The sequence below is a fragment of the Electrona antarctica genome (assembly GCF_951216825.1).
Source record: "Electrona antarctica genome assembly, contig: scaffold_45, whole genome shotgun sequence".
NCBI classification, from domain to species: Eukaryota; Metazoa; Chordata; class Actinopteri; order Myctophiformes; family Myctophidae; genus Electrona; species Electrona antarctica.
Window position 1 is genome coordinate 924,859 of NW_027637215.1, and position 21,502 is coordinate 946,360.

At 45.6% G+C, this 21,502-nt stretch overlaps 1 protein-coding gene across 1 annotated transcript in view; it reads left to right on the forward strand.

Annotated features, from left to right (window-relative positions):
* Positions 1-21,502, forward strand: part of LOC306919063 (rho GTPase-activating protein 22-like) — a gene marked incomplete at its 5' end in the record, with an annotated part of 40,139 nt that overhangs the window by 14,381 nt on the left and 4,256 nt on the right. Inside the window, 7 exons of the mRNA XM_079531899.1 lie at positions 4,600-4,687; positions 12,753-12,881; positions 15,340-15,556; positions 16,053-16,185; positions 16,324-16,397; positions 18,908-19,029; positions 19,374-20,481. Of these exons, the coding sequence (XP_079388025.1) occupies positions 4,600-4,687; positions 12,753-12,881; positions 15,340-15,556; positions 16,053-16,185; positions 16,324-16,397; positions 18,908-19,029; positions 19,374-20,481 (1,871 nt within the window). The remainder of the gene's footprint in view (positions 1-4,599; positions 4,688-12,752; positions 12,882-15,339; positions 15,557-16,052; positions 16,186-16,323; positions 16,398-18,907; positions 19,030-19,373; positions 20,482-21,502) is intronic.

Consider the following 21,502-nt stretch of genomic DNA (forward strand, 5'->3'; position numbering starts at 1 on the left):
GTAACTAGCTAGCCTGGCTAATAAGCCAGACTAATATCACACAACACTGTCGCGGTATATCAGTCTGGGCTGGCTCCACTTGGATTTCATTTCCCGGGGGGCGGGTTCAAACATTTTCTCTTTGACGCAATTGGTCAGAGCTACTGTCAGTCAAAAGTCTCAAGCATTGAACGTCACTGTACCAAAGCCCGCCCATATTGCATACCGTGTCCCGATTGGTCCGACCTGTTCTCGATTGTAGGAAAGAGGCGTGCTACTGAGCCTCGCCAGACCGAAATCCGCTGGTAGGCAACTTTTTTTTGCCAACGGCTGATTCGGTCTGGTTTATTAACCAGGCTAGTAACTAGCTGCCCTCACTGTGTTTTCACTGTAGTAACTAGCTGCCCTCACTGTGTTTCCACTGTAGTAACTAGCTGGCCCTTCTGCTGCCCTCACTGTGTTTTCACTGTAGTAACTAGCTGCCCTCACTGTGTTTTCACTGTAGTAACTAGCTGCCCCTTCTGCTGCCCTCACTGTTTTCACTGTAGTAACTAGCTGCCCCCACTGTGTTTTCACTGTAGTAACTAGCTGCCCTCACTGTGTTTTCACTGTAGTAACTAGCTGCCCCCACTGTGTTTTCACTGTAGTAACTAGCTGCCCCCACTGTGTTTTCACTGTAGTAACTAGCTGCCCTCACTGTGTTTTCACTGTAGTAACTAGCTGCCCCCACTGTGTTTTCACTGTAGTAACTAGCTGCCCTCACTGTGTTTTCACTGTAGTAACTAGCTGCCCCCACTGTGTTTTCACTGTAGTAACTAGCTGCCCCCACTGTGTTTTCACTGTAGTAACTAGCTGCCCCCACTGTGTTTTCACTGTAGTAACTAGCTGCCCCCACTGTGTTTTCACTGTAGTAACTAGCTGCCCTCACTGTGTTTTCACTGTAGTAACTAGCTGCCCTCACTGTGTTTTCACTGTAGTAACTAGCTGCCCCCACTGTGTTTTCACTGTAGTAACTAGCTGCCCTCACTGTGTTTTCACTGTAGTAACTAGCTGCCCTCACTGTGTTTTCACTGTAGTAACTAGCTGCCCTCACTGTGTTTTCACTGTAGTAACTAGCTGCCCCCACTGTGTTTTCACTGTAGTAACTAGCTGCCCTCACTGTGTTTTCACTGTAGTAACTAGCTGCCCTCACTGTGTTTTCACTGTAGTAACTAGCTGCCCTCACTGTGTTTCCACTGTAGTAACTAGCTGCCCCTTCTGCTGCCCTCACTGTGTTTTCACTGTAGTAACTAGCTGCCCTCACTGTGTTTTCACTGTAGTAACTAGCTGCCCCTTCTGCTGCCCTCACTGTGTTTTCACTGTAGTAACTAGCTGCCCCCACTGTGTTTTCACTGTAGTAACTAGCTGCCCTCACTGTGTTTTCACTGTAGTAACTAGCTGCCCCCACTGTGTTTCCACTGTAGTAACTAGCTGCCCTCACTGTGTTTTCACTGTAGTAACTAGCTGCCCCCACTGTGTTTTCACTGTAGTAACTAGCTGCCCTCACTGTGTTTTCACTGTAGTAACTAGCTGCCCTCACTGTGTTTTCACTGTAGTAACTAGCTGCCCCCACTGTGTTTTCACTGTAGTAACTAGCTGCCCTCACTGTGTTTTCACTGTAGTAACTAGCTGCCCTCACTGTGTTTTCACTGTAGTAACTAGCTGCCCTCACTGTGTTTTCACTGTAGTAACTAGCTGCCCCCACTGTGTTTTCACTGTAGTAACTAGCTGCCCTCACTGTGTTTTCACTGTAGTAACTAGCTGCCCCCACTGTGTTTTCACTGTAGTAACTAGCTGCCCCCACTGTGTTTTCACTGTAGTAACTAGCTGCCCTCACTGTGTTTTCACTGTAGTAACTAGCTGCCCCCACTGTGTTTTCACTGTAGTAACTAGCTGCCCCCACTGTGTTTTCACTGTAGTAACTAGCTGCCCTCACTGTGTTTTCACTGTAGTAACTAGCTGCCCCCACTGTGTTTTCACTGTAGTAACTAGCTGCCCTCACTGTGTTTTCACTGTAGTAACTAGCTGCCCTCACTGTGTTTTCACTGTAGTAACTAGCTGCCCCCACTGTGTTTTCACTGTAGTAACTAGCTGCCCTCACTGTGTTTTCACTGTAGTAACTAGCTGCCCCCACTGTGTTTTCACTGTAGTAACTAGCTGCCCTCACTGTGTTTTCACTGTAGTAACTAGCTGCCCTCACTGTGTTTTCACTGTAGTAACTAGCTAGCCTGGCTAATAAGCCAGACTAATATCACACAACACTGTCGCGGTATATCAGTCTGGGCTGGCTCCACTTGGATTTCATTTCCCGGGGGGCGGGTTCAAACATTTTCTCTTTGACGCAATTGGTCAGAGCTACTGTCAGTCAAAAGTCTCAAGCATTGAACGTCACTGTACCAAAGCCCGCCCATATTGCATACCGTGTCCCGATTGGTCCGACCTGTTCTCGATTGTAGGAAAGAGGCGTGCTACTGAGCCTCGCCAGACCGAAATCCGCTGGTAGGCAACTTTTTTTTGCCAACGGCTGATTCGGTCTGGTTTATTAACCAGGCTAGTAACTAGCTGCCCTCACTGTGTTTTCACTGTAGTAACTAGCTGCCCTCACTGTGTTTCCACTGTAGTAACTAGCTGCCCCTTCTGCTGCCCTCACTGTGTTTTCACTGTAGTAACTAGCTGCCCTCACTGTGTTTTCACTGTAGTAACTAGCTGCCCCTTCTGCTGCCCTCACTGTTTTCACTGTAGTAACTAGCTGCCCCCACTGTGTTTTCACTGTAGTAACTAGCTGCCCTCACTGTGTTTTCACTGTAGTAACTAGCTGCCCCCACTGTGTTTTCACTGTAGTAACTAGCTGCCCCCACTGTGTTTTCACTGTAGTAACTAGCTGCCCTCACTGTGTTTTCACTGTAGTAACTAGCTGCCCCCACTGTGTTTTCACTGTAGTAACTAGCTGCCCTCACTGTGTTTTCACTGTAGTAACTAGCTGCCCCCACTGTGTTTTCACTGTAGTAACTAGCTGCCCCCACTGTGTTTTCACTGTAGTAACTAGCTGCCCCCACTGTGTTTTCACTGTAGTAACTAGCTGCCCTCACTGTGTTTTCACTGTAGTAACTAGCTGCCCTCACTGTGTTTTCACTGTAGTAACTAGCTGCCCCCACTGTGTTTTCACTGTAGTAACTAGCTGCCCTCACTGTGTTTTCACTGTAGTAACTAGCTGCCCTCACTGTGTTTTCACTGTAGTAACTAGCTGCCCTCACTGTGTTTTCACTGTAGTAACTAGCTGCCCCCACTGTGTTTTCACTGTAGTAACTAGCTGCCCTCACTGTGTTTTCACTGTAGTAACTAGCTGCCCTCACTGTGTTTTCACTGTAGTAACTAGCTGCCCTCACTGTGTTTCCACTGTAGTAACTAGCTGCCCCTTCTGCTGCCCTCACTGTGTTTTCACTGTAGTAACTAGCTGCCCTCACTGTGTTTTCACTGTAGTAACTAGCTGCCCCTTCTGCTGCCCTCACTGTGTTTTCACTGTAGTAACTAGCTGCCCCCACTGTGTTTTCACTGTAGTAACTAGCTGCCCTCACTGTGTTTTCACTGTAGTAACTAGCTGCCCCCACTGTGTTTCCACTGTAGTAACTAGCTGCCCTCACTGTGTTTTCACTGTAGTAACTAGCTGCCCTCACTGTGTTTTCACTGTAGTAACTAGCTGCCCCTTCTGCTGCCCTCACTGTGTTTTCACTGTAGTAACTAGCTGCCCTCACTGTGTTTTCACTGTAGTAACTAGCTGCCCTCACTGTGTTTTCACTGTAGTAACTAGCTGCCCCCACTGTGTTTCCACTGTAGTAACTAGCTGCCCTCACTGTGTTTTCACTGTAGTAACTAGCTGCCCTCACTGTGTTTCCACTGTAGTAACTAGCTGCCCCCACTGTGTTTCACTGTAGTAACTAGCTGCCCTCGCTGTGTTTTCAGTCAGTCAGAGCACTCAGCAGGGCGACCTTCCACCCCTGTCTTATGTGGGACGGATCAGTAATGCAAGTAGACGATGGAAGGAGGCATAATACTGTACCGTACTGGAGCGAGGGATGATGAAGAGATGGAGGAATGTTTGCCTGACTCATCCCTCTCTCCATCATCATTATACCTTCCTGTACTTTGGAGCGATGCCCAGAGAGAGAGAGAGAGAGAGCTGATAATGTTTAACATGCAGTACACGTCCCGTACCCCGAGAAGCACTAATTGATTTGGATGTCCCGACCGAATGTCGCTTGGCCGTTGAATACTACGTACCTCGGTGCCATGTCTGTCTGTCTGTCGTCTATGGTCTATGGTTCTCAAACTTCATGTCAAGGACCCCCCCCCCCCCCCCAAATTAATGTGTTGGTTGCAGACCCCCATCTGAAAATATGTTGTGCCAGGGACCCTACCCCCATAGCCCATACACGACTTGTGTTATATATTCCAGATTTTAGAAATGTCAAGAATCTTGACTGATTTCTATAAAATAATCTTGCCTCAACATTCTTTTCAAATATTTGTTATATTTTGCTCTCGCTCTCTCTCTCTCTCTCTCTCTCTCTCCCCTCCCACCAGGGCTGTATCCCTCTCCAAGGCAGTCAGGTCAACGAGCTGCCAGCCAACCAGGAGGAACATAGCCGCCATCTTTTTGAGATCCTTCCAGGTATGTTCAGTAGGCGCGTGCGTGCGTGCGTGCGTGCGTGCGTGCGTGCGTGCGGGACAGACATACAGTGAGATGAAAGGGAAGACTGGGCCTGCAAAAGGCAGCTGTGTGTCCCAGGCTGTCACACACAGACCCATGCTTCATAACATGAGGTGTAACAGCTGTGTGTCCCAGGCTGTCACACAGGCCCATGCTTCATAACATGAGGTGTAACAGCTGTGTGTCCCAGGCTGTCACACAGGCCCATGCTTCATAACATGAGGTGTAACAGCTGTGTGTCCCAGGCTGTCACACAGGCCCATGCTTCATAACATGAGGTGTAACAGCTGTGTGTCCCAGGCTGTCACACAGGCCCATGCTTCATAACATGAGGTGTAACAGCTGTGTGTCCCAGGCTGTCACACACAGGCCCATGCTTCATAACATGAGGTGTAACAGCTGTGAGTCCCAGGCTGTCACACAGGCCCATGCTTCATAACATGAGGTGTAACAGCTGTGTGTCCCAGGCTGTCACACAGGCCCATGCTTCATAACATGAGGTGTAACAGCTGTGTGTCCCAGGCTGTCACACACAGGCCCATGCTTCATAACATGAGGTGTAACAGCTGTGTGTCCCAGGCTGTCACACACAGGCCCATGCTTCATAACATGAGGTGTAACAGCTGTGTGTCCCAGGCTGTCACACAGGCCCATGCTTCATAACATGAGGTGTAACAGCTGTGTGTCCCAGGCTGTCACACACAGGCCCATGCTTCATAACATGAGGTGTAACAGCTGTGTGTCCCAGGCTGTCACACACAGGCCCATGCTTCATAACATGAGGTGTAACAGCTGTGTGTCCCAGGCTGTCACACAGGCCCATGCTTCATAACATGAGGTGTAACAGCTGTGTGTCCCAGGCTGTCACACAGGCCCATGCTTCATAACATGAGGGTGTAACAGCTGTGTGTCCCAGGCTGTCACACAGGCCCATGCTTCATAACATGAGGTGTAACAGCTGTGTGTCCCAGGCTGTCACACAGGCCCATGCTTCATAACATGAGGTGTAACAGCTGTGTGTCCCAGGCTGTCACACAGGCCCATGCTTCATAACATGAGGTGTAACAGCCGTGCGTCCCAGGCTGTCTGTCCTTACAGTATGTGTCCCGGACGTCCCAACAATGGCTTGATTCATCCTGCTGTTGACATGCGTGGGGTCGGCACTAGGCCTGGTCATGGTCAGGACAGCGTACTGTACAGTACAGTACAGTACAGTAGAGCATGCGTGAACCCTCTTTTAGGAGCCACCCAAACTCCCCGGAGTCGTCCTAAAAGCAAACAAAAGAAACGATAGCAAGTAATTTGAGTTAAACAAATAGTCAGACCGAGGTGGGCTTCTACAGTAGATATTTCTCTCAGACAGACATTAAAGGCAGGCTAAGTGATATATATATATATTTTGGTTAAAACAAAGCAGAGAATACGTTTTCAGGTGGGTGAAACTTGTATGTACTTTCAGCCAAGTAGGAGAGAGTACCCATTTATCAGATCGTTTTATATAGTGTTCCATGCAGTTCCCATTGTGTCTGCTCGTTTCATTGTGTCATCACTTCCTATTTCACTTCTTTAATCTGTATCCTGACTGATACAATTGGTATCCCGCCCTGAAAAGTGCATTTTCTGTTTAACCCATTCTGGGCGGGAACCCCTTTTGGTGTTTTAAGCATTATGTTATGTTATACTTTAGCTATTGAAAAATAGCAGATCTACAAGCTCATAGCGCGCCACTGAGTGGCGCGCTACGAGCTTGTAGGTCTGCTATTTTAAAAAAATTGTGAAATGGGAAAACCTGGAACAACATATTTTCAAATTGGGGTCGGTGGCCAAATACACATAATTCTGGGGGTCCTTGACATGAAATATTGAACACCACTGATACAGAAACATAGGTATTTCAGAAAACTGTCAAGATTTAGAAGACATTTTTTTTTTAATTTCGACGTCGGGCCTAAATGGGTTAATAAAGAGCTGGAGAGACATGGAGACTCCTGTCACTGAACAGTAAACACTATCTACAGCAAACCAATGAGTACAATCAGAATATAGAGATATTTAACCAAAGAAAATCACTTACCCTACCTTTTGATATTCGGGTGGATGGTTGTGGAAGAGAACGTACCTGTAGACAGTGGCTGGGGGAGTCAGAGTCAAGACCGGGTGTGGGAGGGGGTCGAGTCCGAGTCGAAAACCGAGACCGACGGGAGGTAAGATCGAGAACCAGATCATTTTTTTCTTCTTTTGTCTCATTTCATGGGTGCAGCAAACACAGCGAGAGCAGGCATGCACGTCAGCTACACTCCATTACTTAACAAGATGGTTGTCTATAAGCGCCAGACAGCTCTCTTAGAATGTTAATGTGAATGGGCTGACCTCATAATATGGGTATAGTCATTGCAATGTAGTGACTCGTGACTCGAGTGGACCCGGTGGGGGAAGAGTCCTGTGTCCCTTGGTCCGAGACAGAGTCAAGTCCAAGTCAAAGTATAGGGCGAGTAGTAAAAGTCTAATTAAGGGCGAGTAAATGAAAATGTGGACTTGAGACGAGTCAAGGACTCGAGTACTAAAACACTAGCGGCACAGTTTCAGAGCCCTCCTCCGTGTCACCTGGCTGCGTGTGCATCTTGAACCCGCTGGTGGTGCTGCCTGCCTGCCTGCCTTGCCTGCCAGAAAGAGCTACAACATTGGCCAACAAGGCTGTTGTTGCAATCTCACTAAAAACCCTGGGAGTCCTTCCTTAGGGCTGCTGAGGACTCCGTTAATGGTGGGCGTAAGTCTTTCTGAGCTTTTAAATTATTGACGAGGTGGTGGGGGGGGGGGGGGGGGGGGACATTGTGCAGAATAAACCGCAGCGATGCTGCATCACTCTGGGTTTTATGTTCTCTCTCACTCCATCTTGAGCGGTTATAGAACAAGTGGTTCTCAAACCTTTTCATGTCTCCCCGTCCCCCCGTCCCCCGTCCCCCCCGCCTGAAAATGTCTTGTGCCAGTGACCCCCAGAAGAGAAGATTGATGTAAAAAAAGATATATTCAAAATATTTTAAACATTATATATATATATATATATTTTTTTTTATATATATTTTTTTTTTTTAGTTTCCAAATAACCCATTATTAAAACCAGGAAATCATCTGTGTCATTTTAGGTTTTCACGTTGGCTATTCCAAAATAGCAGATATACAAGCTTACAGTATACGACGTCACTTCGCGCTGCGAGCTTGTGCTGTTCTGTTGTTTGTGTGTGAACCACTGATTCAGAACTAAAGGCATGTGTATAGATATAGAATCTTGCTTCAGGTCTTGATAGCATAAGGAAAACGATCCGTTTTCCACAGGATGCTTGGTGGCAACCCTGGTGTGGACACAATATTCATAACCACTCGGTGTGGGACAAAGTCAGCACGCTGCAACCCCCCCCCCCCCCCCCTCCCCCGCTGCTAGTCTTTGCTTTGAAGAACCTCCGTGGTAATAAATCACTAAAGAAAAGGTGTCTGTTGAGCCTCACTGACACACTGCACACGCACACGCACAAGAACACACAAACGCACGCACGCACACACACACTAAGTAAACTAAGTCGGAATCAGACATAAATCTAACCCTAACCTGAATCTCCTCGTAATTGTATTAAGCTTAATTCTGAAGATTATTATTATTTTTTTTAAACCCACAAAATAACCACTTCCCTTGTGAGGAGCAGCAGGACATTTTGGCCCTCACAAATATAGTAATACATGTACGCGCACACACGTGCACACACACACACACACACATGCGTGCACATGCACGTGCACACATTCCGAATAGGAGACAAAGTGCATCTTTACTATCTTTCAACAATTACACTCACACACACACTCTCTCACTCACTCACACACACACACACACACACACACACACACACACACACACACACTCAAACACACAGAGAGAGAGAGAGAGTCAGCTGTTATGTTATGAACCACATAAATGTCAATACAGTTAACAGCTACAGCGGAGATGATCACTATAGGAACTTTGTGGGGAAATGATGCATGCTGGGAAAGCAGAGCCCCGTTCAGTTGCACTGTCAGCAGGTTCTACTACTGTACCTGTAAAGAGATAACACCATCCTAACCCTGGGGAAGCTGTGTGTGTGTGTGTGTGTGTGTGTGTGTGTGTGTGTGTGTGTGTGTGTGTGTGTGTGTGTGTGTGTGTGTGTGTGTGTGTGTGTGTGTGTGTGTGTGTGTGTGTGTGTGTGTGTGTGTGTGTGTGTGTGTGTGTGTGTGTGTGTGTGTGTGTGTGTGTGTGTGTGTGTGTGTGTGTGTGTGTGTGTGTGTGTGTGTGTGTGTGTGTGTGTGTGTGTGCGCGCGTGTGCGCGTGCTTGTGTGTGCGTGAGTACGCTTGTGTGCGTGTGCACAGTTGTGATGTAAGAGTGTGTGAGTGTGAAAGTGTCTCCATAGAGGTGTGAAGCGTTGTCCAGTATCACCTTGGATGGGGGAGGGTGGGGGAGAGAGAGCGATAGTGTGACAAAAAAAAAGTCGAGATAGAAAAATGGTGATGGTTGGAGAAAGGACAGTGTGGTCAACTGTCCATTATTATGCTCACAAAGTGTCCCTTTTATTTTCCATTGCAACCCTATATTGCCATACAATATGCATTGAGAAGCAAGGGGAGGGAGAGAATGGGTACCAGGGATATTTTGCCATGTTTATTTTATTGTATTATTTTAATCTATGTTGGATTTCATTGGTAGTGCTTTTTCTCTCTTCATTGTTCTAAACCCATTAAAAGCGGGAAAGCATTGTGTCATTTTAGATTTTATCTATTAGAATATATAGAATTGGTCAACATAGGTTTTTCAGAAACACGTATTTAGAACAACACGGTGGTTCTCAAAAATAACAAGCTCACTGTGTTCCGCGCTGCAAGCTTGTTTTCTGCTGTTAGCCTGTTTTTGAACTTTTTTATTTTATTTTATATATTTTTGATTTTTTTAACACAAATCTTCTCTTCTGGGAGTCCCTTGCTGGCACAAAACATTTTCACATGGGGTCCGCGGCCAAATATACGTATCAATTCGGGGGTCCTTGGCACAAATACGGCACAAACTATACTGATTTAGAACGCATTTGTAGAATCTGCCTCAGCGTTAATAGGTTATTTTATTTTTTTAACGTATACTGTGTTTTTCATCGTCCATTCTGTTATCTTTCCGTCTTAGTAAAACACGGTTGACATAGAGAGCACACACACTCCGCACAGTGAATGAGAGGTTTGGTGCAGTCAGTCAGTGGGTTGGTCCACAGGGACAGACACACTCTTTCTGGGTCATTTCACACACCCACAATAACCCACAATGCACCACGGCACACTGCTGCTGCTGCTGCTGTGTAATAACTGTAAATGCGGGTTCCTTCGATGTGTGCCGTGCATTCTGAAAGTGAATACATGAGACGTTTACATTCTGACGTTTACATTATGAAAGTGAATACACGAGACATTTGTTCACTCTCAGAGTTACAAATCTCTGCTGTTGGGAAGAAACCACCTAACTCCAACATGTTTATTTTTCAAAATGTACTTTTTTTTCAGGAAATGAAGAAAAACTTATATTTTTAAAACAATGCAATACTGCCTCATCAAAGTTGGTATTGTGACTTTATGTTGTCAATTACTTGCATGAGAGGAGGTGGAGTTAGCTGCTTTAGCAGAAAGTTCCAATGGTCCAATGGAGTTAAGAGGTTTTGTCCGAAGGGCTTTTTAGTACTTTTTAATACTTTTCGGTATTGGTTCAATATGTCTTTTTAACCAACACACAGACGTAAAGAGTGTTCAATAGCATTGGCAGCGACAAAATGCATAATAAGCAGCACTACGCAACTTTCCTGTTCTACCACGGATTTGGACCTGGTTTCCTGCACAAGTGCTGACATTTTTACAGTTGAGCTAATAGAGCCTGCCTGCTTGCTCAGGGGATACATTGTATCTTGACCATCAGGTCAGAATTCGTGTCGGATCATGTGTGTAGGTGAGACATGACCTTTGACTCAATCTAAATGTCTCAATAGAAGTGCGGAGAGACAAAATACAAAATAAAGTTAAAGTTATATTGTATTAAGATACACTAACACTACTAAACAAAAAAAATCATCAATACAAGTTACATATTGCTGCTTTAGCATCGAGGATTTTACTGTATAGCCTAATATGTGGGGAATGTGCTGTCGTCATATCCAAATCTATGTAGAGCAGTTGATGTCTTTGAGTTTATATCCAGGTTATTCAACATGGATTTGTCAAGGCCGACATATTTTGGAGGGATTGCGGATAATGGATATGGGCCGATACCAAGCCGTTTCATTTCAATCTCTCTCAAAAGATTCTGATCGGAAAATGGCAGCTTTAGCGCTTTCCCCTCCATCTGAAACGAATACAGTGTATCGTCTCTGTCGGGTGGAAATCTCATATGTCCCAAACGGTTACTTATCAGGATTCATATTAGAGGTTCTACAATCTCAAAACTGAGCTGTAGTATGATGAAGTAGGGGCGTTGATTTACGGAAAGTACAGTTGGGTGCCACCCAATCCTTCTAAATCCTCCAGTTTTCTGAAATAAATATTTTCACGATTTTTCAATAGCTAAATTATAACATAATGTTTAAAACACCAAAAAGGGTTCCCGCCCAAAATGGGTTAACTGTCCTTTTGCGCAGATCACGCAAACCTCAGCAAAAAGAAAAGGACAATATCGATGGCCTCCAACTGTATGGAGATAAGAGGTTTCTGCCCCGACATCGATGATGTGCTGCTTGCACGCTCAAAAGCGAAAGGTTAACAGAGTGTCCATAAAGTGAATGCATGTCATTATGTGTAATCAATGCCTGACTGAAATGTCACAGTGCAGCAACAAGCTGTGTTCCCCCATCACAGGAAGTATACTGGCGGAGTCTCCCTGTATCGCAGAGTTCTGCCTGAGCTAATACGCTTATGTAAAATCACTGGTTGGAGTAGAGTCTGAGGTTCAGGGCATTCCCACCTACATTTGCTAATAAAGAATTACGTAGCTTATTTTAAATAAAAAATAATAACATCACAAACCTTCTCTTATGTGTGTCCCTTTCACAAACAATTTTCTGATAGGGTTCTGTGGCCAAAGACATTGAAAACATTGACATGAAAATGGAGAACCACAAGGAAAGGGAGTAGGCTTGATGGAGGGAGATTTCCTTTTTTTTGCATTCAGCGCCGACTGCTATATTTTGCGGTTGGAGGTGTGTTCGTGGGTGCGTTGATGCGCTTTCCTTGAAATTTGCTATCTTGCCCACACAAGTTCCGGGCAGCGGAAAGCGCCTCCTCAAACCACCCGCAATGTGAATTCCGTTTGGTAGAACTAAGAAGGCGCTCCTGAGATAGAGCTGCCTCGACACACAATGTTGCAGAACATTCACAGCTCAGAGGTCTCGTTCTGTCTTAACCCATTTTGACCTGAGATCAGATTCTAAAAATGTCTTATACATCCTGACAGTTTTCTGAAAAAGCTATGTTTCTGTCAGTCGTTCTTCGATTTTTCAAAAATAGCAGACCTACAAGCTCGTAGCGCGCCACTCGGTGGCACGCTATGAGCTTGTAGATCTGCTATTTTTCAATAGCTAAAGCATAACATAATGCTAACACCAAAAGGGGTTCCCGCCCAAAAATGGGTTAATTCTCCACAAGTCACTCCTATGCATAATGTATTGGCTATAGCGGAGGTGTTTGGGGATTTAGGCTAGGGTATACAAGATAGCAATTTTTATAGGGGAACGCCTCTTACGCAATGCTAAATCCCCAAATTACGGCCTCGCTGACACAAGATGGGGCCCTTTGTCTTCGATACATAGACAGGGCAATCCGAGCAATAACCGCAAACCGGTGACCTTTCTGGTAGCCACTCTACAACATAACGTGTTTGTGTCTATTTGGCATTATCGTATTGATCCCTTCATGTATAAGTGTGGTTTTATGGTGATGGTTATGTTGATAATCTGGTTGGCTGTGTTGTTCTAGGTGGAGGTGGGGAGAAGGACCGCACCGGGATGAGCCACGAGACCTTCCTGCTGATGGCCACCTCCCAGAGCGACATGGAGGACTGGGTCAGGACCATACGCAGAGCCATATGGGCCCCGCTGGGGGGAGGTACGACTGGGGTTCAAATATATATTATTCAAACACTTTCCAGATGCAAGCTGCGAGCTATTTACCGCCGGAAGAGTAGATTTATGTTACGAAACGTAAACATTTAGGCCTATATTTTTTTAATAGACGACATATCAAATATGGTGGTGGTTAAAATGATGTTGAATTAACACATTTGGCTGGGGGTTCCCCTGGAACCTCTCCAAGGACCCCACCTTTTAGAACCAATGCCCTAGCTTAGCAGCCTAGCTTCTCTACAACTGGACTGAACATTCTATGAAAATATAGCCGATCTACAAAATCACAACGGGTTGTTTTCTCAGAAGATACTTAGCGATACTTAGCTTTGAGCAGATCTACTGTACAAGCTCTGTTGATCTGCTGTTTTCCCAAACCGCTGACCACTGTCGTATGACAAAGTATAAACAAAGCAATATACAGCACAGTATGCACTAGCACAGGCAAGCCTTCCGGCACACACATGCATGCATGCGCACACATACACACACATGCATGCATGCGCACACATACACATACATGCAAAGGATTGAGCACTTGTTTTTAAGCGGCATCTTCTGTAACAAGGCCTAAGACACAGCGTGCATACTCTGAGGTACGTGCGGTCTGCTCTGAATGTTGTTTTTTTGCCTCTACCACTGTTTGTTGGATATAATATCAGATTACGGTAAAAAGAAAAAAAGTGCTGGTCTGTAATTCTCCTTTTAAGGGAGTATTTTGTTTTTACCTGAGCCCTATTTTTAGATCATTAAGGACAAAAAAACAAGGGCTGGGTGGAAAGATTGCTAGCATTATGAATCAATGCTATTGAACACCCTTTACATCTGTGTGTTGGTTAAAAAAATGGAACCAATGAAAAGTAATAAAAAGTGCTTCTGACTAAACCAGGTAACTCCACCTCCTCTCATGCAAGTAATTGACAATATATGAAGTCACAATATCAACTTTGATGGGGCAGTGATTTCCTGTAAAAGAATATAAGGTTTTCTTCATTTCCTGTAATATATATATATATATATATTACAGGAAATGTAAGAAAGAAAACCTTATATTTAAATATATATATATATATATATATATATATATATAATTTTTATTTTATTTTTATTTTTTTACAGGAAATGAAGAAAACTATATAAATATAAATATATTATTATTATTATTTTAATTTCCTGAAAAATGAACATTTTTTAGTTTGATGGTTTCTGCCAGACAGCAGAGATATTCTTGATGGAACTATGCCCCGGGGGCTTTTTTGCTGCGTTTTTATAATTTATTTTGACTTTGTTTTTTGTGTTAGTGTTTTCAGATGGATATAAGAATGTAAGCCTATGGCGAACAAAACCAAACAAAAAACACCTTGCCCCTCCCTCCAGACAGGAAACGAATGGACCATTTCCAATTATTTTTTTTACACTCACCCAAATAATTTGTTTTGGGTTCCAAATCTAAAAATAGGGTTTATAAAAATATCCCCTTCAACAATGTCTTCTATAGAAAAGGGGGAGGCTTTAACCCATTTTGAGCGGGAGTCCCCTTTGGTGTTACATACATTATGTTACAATTTAGCTATTGAAAAATAGCAGATCTACAAACTTGTAGGTCTGCTATTTTTGAAAAATCGTTAAAATGTGCCTCAAATCTTTCAGAAAATTGAAATGATTTAGAAGACATTTTTTTAAATTTCGACGTCTGGCCTGAATGGGTTAAGATTCGGTTATGTAAGAAAAAGCTGGGACAGTGCACATAATATCATTGCTGTCGGGCAGAAAACGTATCTCCATATTCTAGTGTTTTGTGCGGTTTTTTGTTGTTTTTTTCCGCAAATGAACGCCCGACGTGATCATACTACAGCCGGCGTCGCACTAATAAACCATCAGAACATTTGATGCTTTTGAATTTGAATCGTGAAAAGTAACACTTTTGGAGATATGAGGTTTCCACCCGACAGAGACGATATGACATGGTGATAAAAATAACCCTAAGGTACGTTACACCGGAAGGCGCTAGTGAACCATATATTGACTAATGACTTGTCCCGCGTCTATGAATAGACTGTTTGGCTTAGAACAGTCAGAGAGACTCATATTTTAGTCATTTTCTGACTATTAAAATAACTGGGTGTTAGAAAAAGTGGGGCATTAAGTGTGTATCGGCACAAAACACCCAGGATTCTTTGTCTTATAGCATGAATCTATAATATATCCTGATAGAGAAGTACCTCCCCCAGGGCTTAAAATACAGCTGTGGGAAGTAAATAGGTTTCCTTTTGCTCAAGTATACTTACATAGTATGCATGCATGCATGCGTGCGTGCGTGCGTGCGTGCGTGCGTGCGTGCGTGCGTGCGTGCGTGCGTGCGTGCGTGCGCGCGCCTGCGTGTGTGTATGCGTGTGTGTATGCGTGTGTGTATGCGTGTGTGCATGCGTGTGTGCGTGCAGGTATCTTCGGGCAGCACCTGGAGGAGACTATGGCGTGTGAGGGAGGCCAGTGTGGCGCCCCACAGAGGCCGGTGCCCGTGCTGGTGGAGCAGTGTGTGCTCTTATTACGGGAGCAGGGCCTGCAGGAGGAGGGGCTCTTCAGGGCCCCGGGGCAGACCAATCACGTGCGAGAGCTGCAGGACGCGTTCGACCGCGGCGAGAAGCCCGTGTTCGACAGGTACGAGGTCCCGAGGGTTCATTTGACCCTTTACGGTCTGTAAACACTGTAAAGAGTGTACAAATGGAACCAAATGGACCCCTACTGTCTCTAACTCTGATACAAATGGAACCAAATGGACCCCTACGGTCTCTAACTCTGAGAGTGTACAAATGGAACCAAATGGACCCCTACGGTCTCTAACTCTGAGAGTGTACAAATGGAACCAAATAGACCCTTACGGTCTGTAACTCAAAATTGAAATTCGAACACTATACAAATGAAACTGACAAATGGGTATACGCTCTCCTGTTTGGCAGAAAATAAATGTTCTGTTCGTTAAAGAGCTGGAGAGACAGGGAAACCCAGCTGTTACTGAATAAACACTATATCAATAATTACTATCAGAGTATAGTGATTTAATCTTTTTAGTTAAAAAAAAACATGCTTTTCCTACCTTTTAATGAAACACATCTTGTGTATATGTTGTGATGTTGGCCTTCACCTTCTCGTACAGTACCACAGATGTCCACACGGTGGCGTCGCTGCTAAAGCTGTACATACGGGAGTTGCCCGAGCCCGTAATCCCTTTCTCCAAATACACACAGTTCCTCTCCTGTGCTCAGCTACTCCTCAAGGACAAGGAAATGGTAACCATATCTCTATGCATAATTCCCTATAACTACTACTCCAACTGCCTATCAATTCACTCTGCCCTATAGCTCTTTACTGTCTTCCCACCTAAATGCTAATTTCCGTCTCTTTTTTCTCGTCATTGTTTTCTGAAGGGTATCGTAGAGCTCGGTAAACAAGTGGAGGCCCTTCCTCAGGTCAACTACAACCTTCTGAAATACACATGCAAGTAAGTAGGGAATACACACAGTATATACTGTACATCGACACATTGCAAAAAAACACTATCAAATGAGTTGTGTGCAAATGCAGCAGAGTGGCTCACAGCCTCAGCCAGATGGCCTTAACCCATTCAGGCCTGACGAATTAAAAAAAAAAAGTTGTCTAAATCATGACAATTTTCGGAAAGATTTGAGGCACATTTTAACGATTTTTCAAAGATAGCAGACCTACAAGTTCATAGCGCGCCACTCGGTGGCGCGCTATGAGCTTGTAGATCTGCTATTTTTCAATAGCTAAATTATAACAATGTTTAAAACACCAAAAGGGGTTCCCACCCCAAAATGGGTTAATGGTTAATGTGGTTAAACGCTAACGTGACATGGATGCGTTCCAGGTCTCAATGGATTAAAAGTCTAATATCTCCCCTGAGACATAGGCAATTTGCCTTTTGGATTAGTGGTTAAGATGTTGGATTGACACGCGGGAGACCTGGGTTCGATTCCCAGGTGTCCCCGTGAGAGGAAGTCAAAAGGGGGGTGAGGTGTAGCAGAGTGGCTCACAACCTCAGCCTGATGACCTAAAAGTCTAATATCTCCCCCGAGTCATGGGGATATCCCTTTGGCTTAGTGGTTAAGGTGTTGGCTTTCCACGCGGGAGACCTCGGTTTGATTCCTGGGTGTTACACAAAATCACACCCGTGTGAACTGAGTGGTGCAACTCCCCTCTCCCTCTCTCTCTAATTAGCAGGCAACAGTGCAGCACTATCTCTCTCTCTCTGTTTCTGGCACAACAGCGCCACTTTTGCCCCTACTGCTACTCATAGTCACATAGCCACACACATATAGTCACATAGGTTAACACGGACATTGCTGTTCCTTGGAGTGGTTGCACCACTCAAAAAAAAGTACATGACATGACAGCACCAGTGTAACAGCAGCGGAGTGTATTCTTGCTGTAAAGCACTGGTTCTCAAAGTGGGGTGCAAGGACCTCCAGGGGTCCCACTGGGTCCCCACTCCCCAGCAAAATGAGGGATTGTTTAAATACGTAAGACCTATATTAGATTTGTTTGGGGCTATTTTCTTTACTTTTATGGTGGTCCCCTCCCTTCCCTTCCCTGGCACAAAAATCTTTTCAAATGGGGGTCCACTGGCAAATTCAAATCGTCTCTGTCGGGTGGAAACCTCATGTGTCCAAAACCTTTTAATTTTCAGGTTTTCGAATTCAAAAATAGCAAAAAGTAGCAGATCCACCAGCACGAAGCGTGTCGCCCAAGATCTGCTACGCTGTAGTATGATCAAGTAGGACGGAAAGCGTCCCTGTTTGGCCCATCACGCTGTCATCAGAGGATGTTGACACGTCACTGATTGACTGCGTAGGAGTCGATAGCGTGCGTGCGTCTCCTCGGCATCAACCATGCTATTAATATCAGACATCAGCGTTGTTCGAATTCTGAAGACATCACAAGACAGCTGAGTCCACCCTGGCAGCTCACACAATGGCAGCATGATGAGATGACTCATGAGAGACAGATTCATAATGGCATCAGCGTCATTGTTTTTTGTAACCTTCAAAACTTGACCATACTACAGCATCACACAAAAGCATCGAAACCTTTTTCTAATTTTGAATTTGAATCCTGAAAAGTAACAGTTTTGGAGGTTTTGAGGGTTGAACCCGACAGAGACGATGTCCAAAACCGTAATTCTTCAGGAAACGGAAAAAAAAAGAAACTGTTTTGGATCCAAAGTAGTTATTTTATTAGTCACAAGCAAATTGTATTAGTCACAACCAATATTGAACATTGGTTCAATATTTAAAAGATTCCACAGACACAAACTTTCCTTTCAAGCTTTAGCAATATACAGTAGCAGAAATAGCAGATCTACAGTACAAGCTCTTAACCCATTTTGGGCGGGAACCCCTTTTGGTGTTAGCATTATGTTATGCTTTAGCTATTGAAAAATAGCAGATCTACAAGCTCATAGCACGAAGAATGGCTGACAGAAACATAGCTTTTTCAGAAAACTGTCAGGATTTAGAAGACATTTTTAGAATCTGATCTCAGGTCAAAATGGGTTAACTTAGACCGTTTATTTTTTCTTGCTATTTTTGAGTGACATTCTTGCACAAATGAATACAAAATTTAAAAAGAGAATTGGAGAATTGGAGTTTCCTGCCTGACAGCAACAATTAGTTAACACAATTGGTGCTAAGTAAGTAAGTAAGCCTTGCTGAGCCATGAGGCCCATAGGGGCCTGTAGCGTGATGCAGCTTGATGTACAAGTACACCCCCTGGACATGACGCTAGTATGTCACAGGGATTTACCCCCAATCCAACCCTTGATGCTGAGTGCCAAGCAGGGAGGCACTGGGTCCCATTTCTCAGAGTCTGGGGATCGGTATTTAATTCTTCAAATGTAGACCGACTTGGCAACGAAGGACACCATTGGGAGGAGGACGTGGGGTTTCTCTTGCAGTCACGCAGCATTCGCTTTGACATTTTGCTTTTGCGCAGGTTTCTGGACGAGGTTCAGAGCCACTCCGACGAGAACAAGATGAGTGTTCAGAACCTGGCCACTGTGTTTGGACCCAACATCCTGCGGCCCAGAGTGGAGGATCCGGTCACCATGATGGAGGGTAAATCATTTGCACACAATTATATTTCACACAATGAGTCAAGAGATGAATCCCACATGAACGCTAGATTCTAGATTCTGCGCATGTCAGAATCTATAGGCAAACATTCAGCTAAAATTGCAGCACCTTTGTTTCTGTCAGTATAGGCAAATGTTCAGGAATAAGATAGCCGACAGTGTACTTTTTCTGTTACCCTTTGCGGCAGTGGCTCAGAGTTAGAGTGGCCGGTAGAGTTGCCGGATGGGAAAAACAGTGAGGTTCCCAGTTCGAGCCCGGGCTCCCAAAGTTTTTACACTTATCTGTGTGCAATGTCTTGTTGTTTTCTTTGCCTGGTGGCCATGCAGGAAGCTCCCACGTGCAGCACCTGATGACGGTGCTCATCAGCGAACACTGCCGCCTCTACCACAGAGAAGAACCCCAACCGGAGGTCAAGACCCAGAACCACCAGGGCCTGGTGGCAGATCGGGGCAAAGTGGAGTGGGTCGCTCAGGACGACACTGACCCTGAAACCTCTAGCCCAGCAGCCCCTGCCTGTCCCCCCGCTGAACCCCAGAAAGAGACCCCGCAGTCGTCCGATCCTTGTCCGGACGCCAACCACTCGGAACCGACCGCCGCCAGAGTCCCGGAGAAGGAAGACGAGAGTCAGACGGAAGGAAAGCCCAATAAGGCGAAGGCGGCGGACGGGAAAAGCGAGGTGAAAGCCGGGAGCGGTGGCGGCGGCGGCGGCGCGGCCCTCCTCAGCCCGAGCAAGCAGTCCAAGGCGTTGCCCTCGTGGCGGTGCTCCTTGAAGGGGGGTCCCGGCGGGGGCGCGGCCAAGGTGGGGAGGATGGGAGGCTCGGCGGGGGACGTGTCATCGGCGAGCGGACACGGGGGCAACTGGCTGATGAACGGCCTGTCGTCCCTGCGCGCTCACCGACGCACCGCCTCGTCCGGGGAGAGACTCAAGGACTCCACGCTGTCCCTGAAGGAGACGGGCGTGCACCACCACGCCCTCTCGCTCCGAGACTCCTCCCAGAATAAAGACTCGCCCCCGCTCTCCCACCGGGCCCTCCTCCAGTCGCACAGGCTGTCTGCCTACGACAACGTCACCGGCGCTCCCTCCAGCCTGAGCTTGCCCGCCGACACGTCCGGCCTCTGGAGCACCTTCGAGATATCGCTGGCCGATCCAGCGGCGGAGGACAAGGAGGGGGATCGGGGGTCGGGAGGGGAGGACGAGAGACCAGCCGACTCGGACGCCGCGGGGGACGGCACAGACGCCCAGGAGAAGAGCTCTGGCGGCTGCGTCGCCTCTGGCGGCTGCGTCACCACTGGCACCGAGACCGACACTCCGAGCGATAATGACACGGGTCAAGTGTCATCGTCGGGGACCAACGACCACGCCAGTGACCTGGCGTTTGAGCTGAAGCAGGAGATGAAGAAGCAGAGGATAAGCTATGAGACCTGCATTCGCAAGTAAGAGCTCATCACGGCCGCAGCCTCGTCATAGCAGCACCTTTACACCAAGCTGTAGTGTCTGCACTTGAGATTAGATAAGTGAGGGATAATCAATGGGGAGCAGGTCATTATTGAGAAATAAATGCCGACAGTCTTCATCACCCTGAAGGGGTTTATTTCTCAATAATGACTTGCTCCCCCCCATTGATTATCTCGCTTATCCCACTATATAAAGACCTGAGGCTGATTCTACAAATGCCAGTACTTCTCAAACTTTCAAGGTTTTCCTTGTATATCCAAGCTTGTATATCTGCACATTTTGAATAGTCAACGCAAAGATCTAACATCGACACAGATGCTTTCCCTGTTTTAATGGGTCAATACACGGCTACGTTATAAAGAAGTTAATAAATTGACCCAGAAGTAACAACAACAACAAGGATGGAGTTCATTGTTTACGGTAAATGAAAGCTCCATTAATTTACGTCAGGTGCGTCCGGTCAGTGCTACAGGAAGTGTAAACTAGAATCAATATTCGGTTACCGCATCGTGTATTTTTCGCTTCAAATGTTTTCAAAAACATTCTCGGCAGCAGTGTTTAGCTGTAAAGCTCTAATTGTGCGTTTGTTTACCATGTTGGATACGGCACGAAATCAAGCAGCGCCCTTCGATATGAGCAGGTGCTGTGAGCCCTTTCATTAGATAGCGGTCTGTTATTGAGTTCAGCGGTCATTATTCAAAAATAACAAGCATTCAACCGGGGCCGAGTAATAAGGGATATCAATGTGTGTTGCTTTAGAAAAGCGCAGTGCCCTGGGTGAGTATTTATTGTTCTGGGAGAGCATATAAATACTGAATGTTGCTGATGCAGCCTGCCTGAGGTTGGATACTGAGGCAACGACTACTGCCGGGGCATCATTTATTTATCACATGGCCCATGGTTGTACATTTTAACAAGGATGAACAAGAAAATAGCATTTGATCAACTCTTTCATTGGATAAATTGATTGACGTCACTGTCAATCTATTTAGGAAGTCG